Source organism: Macrosteles quadrilineatus, unplaced genomic scaffold, assembly GCF_028750875.1.
Source record: "Macrosteles quadrilineatus isolate MER2022 unplaced genomic scaffold, UCM_ALF_1.0 Scaffold_5__1_contigs__length_97177068, whole genome shotgun sequence".
Taxonomy (NCBI): domain Eukaryota; kingdom Metazoa; phylum Arthropoda; class Insecta; order Hemiptera; family Cicadellidae; genus Macrosteles; species Macrosteles quadrilineatus.
In genome coordinates, this window is record NW_026542598.1 from 78,730,463 (window position 1) to 78,742,319 (window position 11,857).

The following is an 11,857-nucleotide window of genomic DNA, read 5'->3' on the forward strand; positions in this document are numbered from 1 at the left end:
TAAAGAGTTGAATTTGTTGTGACTATTTGTGCTACTGATATTCTAGTGACATTTTAGTAATCTAAAGAGTTGAATATTGTGACTTTTGTGCTACTGTTACACCAAGATGCCAGTGAAAATGCCAGCTATTGGAATCGACCTGGGTACGACCTACTCCTGTGTGGGTGTATGGCAGCAGGGGAAGGTGGAGATCATTGCCAATGACCAGGGCAACAGGACGACTCCCAGCTACGTCGCCTTCACAGACACAGAGAGGCTGATAGGAGATGCTGCCAAGAACCAGGTAGCCATGAACCCCCAGAACACAGTGTTTGACGCCAAGAGGTTGATAGGTAGGAAGTTTGATGACCCCAAGATCCAGGATGACATGAAGCATTGGCCCTTCAGAGTCGTCAGTGACTGCGGTAAGCCAAAAATCCAAGTTGAATATAAAGGAGAGGTTAAGAAATTTGCACCAGAAGAAATCAGTTCAATGGTTTTAACCAAGATGAAAGAAACTGCAGAAGCTTTTCTAGGTGGAACCGTCAGGGATGCAGTAATAACAGTACCAGCTTACTTTAATGATTCTCAGAGACAAGCCACAAAAGATGCTGGAGCTATTGCTGGTCTAAATGTGCTTAGGATTATCAACGAGCCGACTGCTGCTGCTTTGGCTTACGGATTGGACAAGAACTTGAAGGGGGAGAGAAATGTTTTGATTTTTGACCTTGGAGGGGGAACCTTCGATGTGTCTATTCTCACCATCGACGAGGGTTCCCTGTTTGAAGTGAGAGCGACAGCAGGCGATACTCACTTGGGAGGAGAGGACTTTGACAACAGACTAGTCAACCATCTGGCTGAGGAGTTCAAGAGGAAGTATAAGAAGGATCTACGTAGTAATCCAAGAGCCACTCGAAGACTACGGACAGCTGCGGAGCGAGCGAAGAGAACCCTGTCTTCTAGCACAGAAGCGAGCATTGAAATTGACGCTTTATATGAAGGGATCGATTTCTACACCAAAGTTTCTCGAGCAAGATTTGAAGAACTTTGTGCTGATTTGTTCAGGGCGACATTACATCCTGTAGAAAAAGCTCTCAATGATGCAAAATTGGACAAGTCTGCGATTCATGATGTGGTATTAGTTGGAGGATCGACAAGAATTCCCAAAATCCAGAACATGCTGCAAAACTTCTTCTCAGGCAAATCTTTGAACCTCTCTATCAACCCAGATGAAGCGGTAGCCTACGGTGCTGCAGTCCAGGCTGCAATATTGTCTGGAGACCAGAGTTCAGCAATCCAGGACGTGTTGTTGGTTGACGTTACCCCACTCTCCCTGGGAATAGAGACAGCTGGAGGAGTTATGGCCAAAATAATCGAGAGGAATGCACGAATACCATGCAAACAATCCCAAACCTTCAGCACCTACTCGGACAACCAGCCAGCCGTCACCATCCAAGTGTTTGAGGGAGAACGAGCCATGACCAAAGACAACAACCTTCTCGGTACCTTCGACCTCACAGGCATCCCGCCTGCGCCTCGTGGAGTGCCGAAGATAGACGTCACCTTCGACCTGGACGCAAACGGTATCCTCAATGTCTCCGCCAAAGACACCAGTTCTGGGAAGTCCAAGAACATCACCATCCAAAACAACAAAGGTCGCCTATCAAAAGAGGAGATTGACAGGATGGTTTCTGAGGCAGAGAAATACAAGGAGGAAGACGATAAACAAAGAGAGCGTATCTCGGCGAGGAATCACCTGGAAGCCTACGTCTTCAACGTGAAACAGGCTGTGGATGAGGCTGGCGACAAGCTGAGTGAGAGTGACAAGTCGACAGTGAAGAGTGAATGTGACGAGACTCTGCGATGGCTGGACAACAACACATTAGCTGAGAAGGAGGAGGTCGAACATCGGCTGCAGCAGCTACAGAAGCAATGTTCTCCAATCATGGCCAAGCTGCATGGTGCAGGACAGCAAGGTACTCAGGGTCAACATGGCAGCAGGACAGGACAGGGACCAACCATTGAAGAAGTTGATTAAATCAATAATTTGTAGGTAAAAGATCATTTTTCATAATTTTGTTCCTACTGTAAATACCTTTGAAGATGTAAATACAAATCCTGTAATTATTTATGTAAATAATCCTATTTATCTTTTGGAAATTTTGTAAGTTGAAGTATATACAATAAAGATATTTTTATTTATAACTTGTATACATTATTTACATTTTTCCTTTCACCTAGTCTCTCTTAATCATTGATTATTATTTTTTGAATTTAATATCCTAAGTTAAAAACATGCATGATACATTTCAAAATGAGTAATAGTGTAATTCTTTGTTGAAATGATTTTCATTTTGTAACAAACATAATTCCGTAAGCTTAAAGAAGTACTAAATAGACCATTATGGAAAGATGGGTCTTTGTCTGTAGTAAGTTCTTTGTCAGTGAAAGTGTAAAGATCTTAGTATTGCATCAAAACTGACATAACAAAAATATGAACTAGTCAAAGTACTGCAAAACTCAAAAATAAAAAAAATATATATTTAAGAGTATATTGAAATTTACCTTATAGTATTTTATATATGTTTACACGTGAATTGTTGTGTCCAATATTATTGCTGCATACTTTAAGAGGTTCACTAGAAAGAAAAATTTTTTTTTTTAATCTTATGTCAAAATCCAATAATTGTTATTAAAATGCAACTACTGATGGAATCGTTAAGAAGTCACCCAAGTGACAATATAAAGATAAAAACATGACACATTTAATTAAAAACTGGTTACTTTAGACCTTTTAATTATATCAACAATTAACTTTATTATATAACAAACAGTAAATACTTTTTCATCATACTTGAATCGGTACTCATATTCCCAAGGATTTATTTTAACCTGTAAAGTGTGATATCGTTGCATTGTCCTGGAGACATCTATTTACGCAATAAAAATAATATAAATTTTTAACCTCCAAACCAAAATGTCTGTTTCTCTTGCTATGTTAACAGTAACTTATTATTTGTACTTTATGTTGGGAAACCTGTTTGCGGTAAACTTAAGAGTCTTCAATAGCAAAGTGGCAACTCAAACGCGACCCTGCGACCCAATTCTGGTGGCGCTCTGTAGAACTACCTGAAAGTTTTTGCCGGTATTACGCGTGCCGCATCACACAAGTAGTTCTCCCGCGCCCCTATTCAAACGCTTGTAGGCGAAGAAAAAGAAAGCGAGTTGACGACCGAGGCTAGGTCGACCCGATCGACTTGGACAGCTGTTTTACTGTCTCTCTTTCTTTGCATGCGTAGGGGTGGCGAGGGTTGTAAAATTGCTGAAAGTGAAAGGGACGTCGCTGGCGCTACATTCCTAGTGTTTGGCCCCTTGTTGCTAACACTGGGTCGGCTACTCGAGATCATACAACAGTGTGTGTTTCGTACAAAATTGGGCCCACAGTCACATTAAACTATTATTTTGAGAGAACAGCTGGGCGTAAAAACTTGATAGAGGTGTCCAAAGAAAGGTCTTGGTCAGTAGATGAGTTATCAAAAGAAAAACTAAGTAAAATTGCTACGGGCTCTGCCCCAGAAGCCTTTTAAGTAGACCAATGCTCAACACAGATTTGTTTACGTTTTGGCCATGTGGATAATACTTTTTAATGAAACGGTTGTTAATTTTAAAATTGTATTTTAAACAACACACATTTATTGGGAGTTACTAAATTGCCCAAAAGAAGTATTTGCAATTTTATTTTCTGATTTTAAAATTAATTTTCTTCTGTATCATGTCATGTTTTGCAATATAACGTGTTCCATTACGAAATCAGTGGAAAATCCTTTTATCACAGTAACTACAATTATTTCTCATTGAACTATCTTATATCTATTTTACGGGTTTGTTTCTACCTTTTTCACCACTTTTGCCTATAGTTTATCATATTATTCTAGACAGATCATCATAGGTTCATGAGATTATTGTCATACATGTTTTCAATCATTGGAAAAATCTTTGATTATGTAATACAATACAAAATAATACAAGTGCAGAAGGGCACGGTGCACATTTGAGCCGTCTCCATATTTTATTAAATTAATAGTAGTTTACAGCAACTGGATAAACATTTTACAATATTTATGTAGAGATATGTGCATGACTTAGAAAGTCATTAAGCTGGAAAACTGCAATATACTGCAGACTTTTCAGAGAGGTTGTATTCATTCAGCTTAGTGAAAACATAATATAGATATGTGTACAAATAAGAACTTGAACTCTTTGAGAGCCATTGAATGTTATTAGACGAAAAGGGTTGTGCATGTTTACTATTAGCGCTACTCAGCAACAAAAACCATTTAATTTATCTCAAAAATGTATATTCTTAAAGTACACTGAGCAGCAGCCTAAAAAAATCCATGTAACTTACCCATATAGTTCCACAATGCTCAAACTCGCATTGTGACATTATGATTCGGCTTATATTTCTCCAACAGATAATTCACCTGCAGAGAAGAATTTGATTGTACTCTTACCGTGTCTAATAACATCCAAACACAGAAACCTTGCCTAAAAATAGCACCTATCTTGACAAATTATTTGCAGTGGCCTATATTACGGACCGTGGCTCACTGGGTTGGTAACATTATTGAAAATAACACAACATTTTGGCTAGTAAATACTAATTAAGCAGCTACTGTCATGACAGAAAGGTCATATTCCTTTTAAACTAAATCACACCATCCTCTATAAGATACGTTGATTAACAATGCATGTAAACGTCAATAAATTACGTAACAGCCAATTTATTTTTTTGCTTTTTGGAAATGCCAAATTGCTATGTCATTTCCATTATTTCTTGCCAATGAAGCCGCACACCCATATAAATGAGGAGGCCCCTAACAGTTCAAGAATAAAAGCCAACTTCACTTCAAGTATATTCCACTACACCTAACATTCCGTAGAGAGATTATATTGACAACTTTATGTAATTGATAAGGCTGAGACAATTAACTGACATCCCTTATGTCAAGGAATTCCAGCTTTAACAGTAACCCCACAACCAATTTCTCAAAACTGTGCTAGAGGGTTATCCATTGGCACAGATGGATATGCGACGTGACGAAGGAAAAATCAAACTTAGCCTACGATGTAACTGATATACCTTTGAAGTTAAAACATGTCATCCCAACAAACAGATATTTTTTTAAAATAAAATCATGGATTAATCTGCATTAGGCTACACTGATGAAATACGGAAGTGTTTAACTACAAAACATCCACAATACGATTTTAACACTATTTAAAGGTTCTTTCCAGATAACATACTAATAAAAACTCCGATGACGTACAATATGGGAAATATTTTATTCATTGAATGATCTTATGATGATTGATATTTGGTAACTAACGCAATTAATATCATTATTGTTTTTACACTTATTACTCTTTAAACAATGCTAAATGCTCAAAATATGTATAATTTCACTCAATTTATCGCAGTTAGATGAATTAGCCTTGAAAGTAACCGTCAATTTCGACGGGTTTCACCTAGTTGCAACAAATACAGAGTAAACACGACATAACAATGGAACAGTGTTCGAACATTTATGAACTGGATTACAAATATGATATAATTTTATACTGTGTATACAATTTAAGTTTGTATTGGTTTCTCTATGAAAATAATTTGAACAACACATAAAACAGTATAATAAGGCCTTACAAAAGAACAGAAAGCATTAAAAGATTATAATAAGCAAAATCAGAATGATTAAATTCTTAGTAACGACAAAAATCCCTACAAAAAGTTAACATAAAACAATATAACGAATAGAGACTAAACACACTATAACAATGGAACAGTTCCAACATTTGTGTAAAACTGGTTTACAAATTGTTATCTTCTATATAAATAAAATTAGACTTTTGTCTGTACATTGGTCAGAATCATAAATTTTAATAAAATTATTTTTACGTTTTATACATTAAAGAAGCCGAAACAAGTCTCATCTCAATTTCTGTCTGTCTGTCTGTTACGGCCAAAGAGCCATTTTACGCGGTCTTCTCTTGAACAACTAGAATACCTATCAAGATACACCGTGTTTCCTTACATAACGGATTTAATTATTCGTAAGTGCAATAATTTTTAGGGTAAACGTACATGAAAATAGAGAGTCTTTGTGTATAAAATTGTTCTTGAGTTATGATAACCGGGAAAAATACCTTGAATCAGTGTTGCGTATATGGCCTGGAAACTTACATTTTTTTAAATTAACGTTACCAATATCAGTTTACAAAAAAAGTTTTCAACTCATTGACGGCACTTCAATTGCGGCTGTGTAAAGTGTAAATGTAAAGTGACAACTGCAGTGGATGATTGTAACAGAGGTTTACGAATTATGCTCAACTCGCTTTTCCAATGTGTCTTCTCACCACTATGTGCTGCAATCGCTGGACCATACAACCAATAGACAATAGACCAATTGCCCATCTCTTGGGTTCGTAGGACTAAACAATTATTCATAACCAAATTTCGACGACAATCCTTGATACCAGTACTTTTACCTAGAATACATGGCCTATCTACTTAGGAAATAAACTTAAAACGTTCAAAAACCCAACATTGTGTTATTTTTTCACATTTCCTTCTAATGTTTACCAAGATTTTTTTACTTGAAACTGTCAGATACTGTATTAGTTTATATATGATAGTTTCGCCAGCATATCTGAAAATATGCAAACCAACTGCTGTTCTTTATATAAGACTAGCTGTTTGCCCGTTCTACGTACGGGAATCTTGTAGTAAGTTGAAACCTTATATTCAGAACAGGAGTTGGTTTGCATATTTAGTGTGCATTTTTCCAGATATGCTGGCAAAACTATTACTGTATAGGAATACATATAAACCTTCGCAAATACAATATCTGACAGTTTCAAAGCCAAAACGAATGCTTCGCAATTAAATGTCACCCGTTCGTGTTAGTCCATATTTTATATCTAATGATAAAAGGAATTGCTTTATAGATCTATGAGGCATATCCCTAAGGTAGGCCTGTAATTGAAAGTTACCTTTCACACTGGTTAAAAGTAGTTAAAAAACTACCTCAACCTCACTACTGCACACTTTATTCGGGTTGAAATTTTCATTAACAAAGGTGCTCTTATCGTTTCCAAGAAACACTGAGAAATAAGGACATTAATGCGTTACCAACAGACATACACACACAATAGCAGAATTGAATTAGGGGTTTTGTTACGCTTTCACCAAAGCAAATTACAAACAAAATAATTATTTGAAAGTTTTGATAGTGTCATCTATAATGTTATGATAATCGTTTTTAGGCCTAATCAAACTGTAAAATTTGTGTAAATTCGTTGGCAAATATATAAATAAGTAAATAAATACACAGTCCACAAAAAAATTATTCGTTAACAACGCCAAGCTTTAAAAATTCATGATGGGCACACAGCTAGTACTGTATATAGGCCTACAACTTTATTTTACTTGGGGTTTTCTACGAAATAAACTAAAACAAAACCATAATGCGACAAGATGGTAAGGCCATAAGAATGCTAGAATGATAACATCATCCATAAAACAACTACCAATAAAAATATTAAAATCAGTGTAATAACAGTGTAACAGTGGCCTAAGCCGTTTGAGTTCCAGTAGGGGATGGGACTGGTTCTGAAGACTAGGAGTTTCCTTATTTGTTAGGCATTTCTAGGAAGAGGCACTTTCTAGTTTACAGCCCCAATGTGCGGTTGTTTAGTTTGATCACATTGTTGCCACCCTTTTCGGGACACTAAATCATAATCTCCACAAAGGCAACACACAACACTACCATAGATAAAACATACTCCCTTAGTATATTTCTCATCCTTATGGAACAGCTGAAGACAATTTTATTGTTTTTATAGCACTCACAGACTCTGCTGATTTGGGTATAATAACTATACTGGTCAGCGATCCAGTGGTGTATATATATGCATATGGTATTGCCGCGATCACGGCGTCCAGTTGTCAGTACTGTATAAGAAATCTGATTCTATCTTGCCTTGCAAAGCAATGCAAGGTGCGATTAAAGCTAAAAATGTTATACTAGTACGTTATCTTCAATCTCATAAGTAATTACACATTATCAATGTGTACATTTAGATTTTGCAGTTTTTGATGTTTTTTTGTGGGATGTGTATTGTGTAACTTGATTTTCTGTCTTGAAATTAGTTAAGACTCCTTGTTTAAAAAAAAAATATTGGGATTTGTTCAAATCTGCAGTAGGCTACGTAAAACTAACAACTACAATCTTCGCGAATGTAAAACACTCTAAATTATTTATCACACACGATATAGTACTTCTAACTACTATATTTAGTAAGATATATTCAGCTACACAGAATTCATTAGGGGATAAGACTGGTCCAGACGACTTGGAGTTTCCTGTTTGTTATTCGTTTCTATGTAGAAGAAGCGCTTTTTAGTTCACAGCCCCCTGTGCCGTTATGTCGTTGGCTTACATTGTTTGTGTGCCCCTTTCCGGATTACTAAATCATAGTCTTCACAAAGGCAAAACAATACATTACATCATTAAATTTACTCATACACTACATACGTAGAAGAATTCTCGCATAAGAACTTCCTGTGGCTTTCAAAATCAATCTGCCTAATCGAAAGAAAAATTAATATTCATTACAGTATTTTGAAGCACAATCATCTGATTGCTTAAAGCAGCATCAATCACGTCTAATAAGTAGTACCAAGAGTTCCGGATACATACAAAAGTGGTAATACAGCAAACGATTGCCCAATAATTTGTAGTTTTTAAATTATATGGGCTCGCGCCACTCTCTCCGAAACTTCAGTGTATCACTCCGCCTTCACGAGTTTCCCCGCTTGGCCACTCTGCTGCGCTCCGATCAGTATACTCAACGTAATTACTTGTCACAAAATTACACAGTTATTTATGGAAATAAAAATTCCAAAATTTAGTATTATGATTATAAGGCACGTTTCTAGCTAATGTATTAGTTATTTTTTGAAAATATGGTTTAGTTTGTAGTTAAAAAATGTTTGATTTATAGCTCACTAATTTATTCATATTTCAAAATTTAGCCTCGTAATGAACAATTTACGCAATACATTAGCTAGAGAACTACCATACCTTTAATTTGACATAAAAATTATATCTTTACAACAATCGGAAGAGACGTAATACCGTCACCAAGTTAACATTAGTCTTATGGGACTAAGATTCAAGATGGCTACCACTGATGAAGACTCTTAAGGGAAGGGTGGCTTTTACCTGATGATGTTGGTCTGGAGGCTTTTGACTATTTTTAAGTTCTTGACTCCTCGGAGGAGACTCTAGAAACTTCACAAAAACTCTGAGATCTGACCATTACCTTTTCATTGCTCCAGTTAGTCCACATAGCATTTTATTCAATAAAATTATCTTCATGAAAGGTTGAGGGACCCCTTCCTTGTAAGTGACAAACAGTCGTTTTCAGGGCACTTTTTTTAACTCCGATACGCTGGGACTTCTCTGATAGTAGAATGAAAATGATTCTAATAGATACCTTGAGTTGTAAGGATGTAAGGAGAGGGAAAATGTGAAAATTGAAGAAGTGTCTTCAAATTTCAATCTTAAATTTTAAGTCACAACAAGGAACACATAAACCCAATTTTAGTAGGACAGAGGTTACAACAGTTGCTAACAAATTTAACTAACCATTCCATTTTGGTTTTGAAATAACACATCTGATATGAATAACAATAACATTTTATTTTCAATATCCCAACAAACAAGCATGCACAAATAAACCTTGCCCAAGCTAAACAATACTACAATATAGTTTGTACCCAGTTATTTTAAACTAAACTCAATACAAAAATGTAATGAACATTTTGATATCAGTTGAAAAAACAAACTACCACGGCATTGATTGGACCAAGTAAGTAAATTTAATATATTTCCAACAAATCTTAAATCTTACTTTAAAATTGATACTAAGTTGTTGGAATGTCATAATTTTTTAAAACTTTTACATCCATGAAAATGGCGTAATCTATCTGGTATTCTTATTAATTAACTCATCTTAACTCATTAGACACAGAGGTTGAAGTCAAAATTACCTGTAAAGAACTTTCACAAGCCTTGAAAGGAATGAAGATTGACAGTTCACCTGGCCCTGACCGAGTGTTAATCAGAACTTTAAAGACATACAATTGTATCCCAACAATATGTAATCTGACAAATATTATGTTGAAATTTAATTTAGTCCCAGAAAGTTTTAGGGAAGCAAAAACTATTTTAATATATAAAGGGAATGATCCTGCTGATCCTGCTAATTGGAGACCAATTTCAGTCTGTTCAACTCTTAGAAGATTGATAGAGAGAGTGCTGGAGAAAAGAACAAGAAATTACATAGAACTTAATGTCAACCAAAGAGGGTTTGTAGCTCAACCTGGAGCCTTCATAAACCTAGCCCTGGTCAATGGTTGTTTACAAGATGCAAAAACGAATAAAAAAGACTGTATGATTGCTATGTTAGATGTTTCAAAGGCATTTGATTTTATTGGTCACGCACATTTAAAAAGATGTCTCCAATCAACAGAAATGCCTTCAATATTAAAAAACTTATTAATAAATTTAATACAAGATAACTATACAAGAATTAGGATTAAAAATACCAAATCTGAAAAAATTTTATTGAAAAGAGGTGTTTTTCAAGGGTCTCCCCTTTCTCCAATCTTTTTTAATCTAGCTATAAATGATATCTTAAATACTATTTCAGAAAAAGAAGTATCTAACAAATTTGGATATAACATTAATTCTAATTTAGACAATATTAGCATCGCTGCCTTTGCAGATGACATAGTGTTATTCTCTAACACAGACAAATCAATGTCTAAATTGATTAGGACAACAAAAGAACTACTTTCTCAAATTGACCTTGATATTAATATAAATAAATCAAAAATAATTAATATTAAGAAAGGTAAACTTGTTGAAGAGGACATCTACATTGAAAATGAACAAAATGTTATTAAATTCAATACTCTAAAACTTGGGGAAAAAATTAAATATCTTGGTGTAAATTTTGAAAATGAAATAGTTTTTGATAGGTGTGAAGTTATACAAAACTTTCAAAAAGATCTAGAAAGATTAGTTGGAACTAGTGTTTTAGGACCAAATCAGAAATTGAATATCATAAATCAGTACCTCTGGCCTAGACTAACATATATTTTGCAAGTAACACCAAACGAATTAATAAGTATTACATTTCTTGAGGACATCGATAAAATTATTAGAAGTGCAGTAAAAGAAATTCTCACTCTACCAAGTGACACACCCAATTCTTTCTTATATTCCCCTAAAAGATTCAAAGGTCTGGGAATAATTCGAGCAAAATGGGAAAGTTCTATACAGCATATAAATATGTGTGTAATTCTAAAAAACGTACAAAATAGCCATGTAAACGAGCTAATAAACATCCCCCAAAGAATTACCATGTCACTTCAAAAACTTCAAATAGAAATTGATGAAATTTTTACACATGATTTTGAATTTAAAGAGAAAAAAAGAATTGGTTTAAATTTGAGATCAAAATTACAGTTGAAAGAATTTGAACTTTGGTCTAAATTACCATGTAAAGGTAGAGGAATAGAATTATTCAAAGAAGTGCCTAGTAGCAACACATGGATATATTTAAAAAATGGCCTTACTACAGGAGAATGGATCACTTCATTAAAAATGATATCTGGTGTTGTACCAGTACGCAGCGTACCAGGGCGAAGCCAGGACGGAACCCTTTGCAGACATTGCAAGGAGCCTGAAACCCTTCCGCATGTCCTTGGCTCTTGTCCCTTTGGTGCCTTACTGCGTAATGCAAGACA

At 35.3% G+C, this 11,857-nt stretch overlaps 1 protein-coding gene across 1 annotated transcript; it reads left to right on the plus strand.

Annotated features, from left to right (window-relative positions):
• On the plus strand, positions 1 to 2,184 carry LOC128994234 (major heat shock 70 kDa protein Ba-like). Its single transcript, XM_054418637.1, has one exon. The coding sequence runs from the start codon at positions 107 to 109 to the stop codon at positions 2,015 to 2,017; it is 1,911 nt and encodes a 636-aa protein (XP_054274612.1). The 5' UTR covers positions 1 to 106; the 3' UTR covers positions 2,018 to 2,184.
• The last annotated feature ends 9,673 nt before the right edge of the window (positions 2,185 to 11,857 follow it).

Bases quoted from the DNA above. Each gene is read 5' to 3' on its own strand.
- LOC128994234 (XM_054418637.1), top strand. From the start codon at position 107: ATGCCAGTGAAAATGCCAGCTATTGGAATCGACCTGGGTACGACCTAC.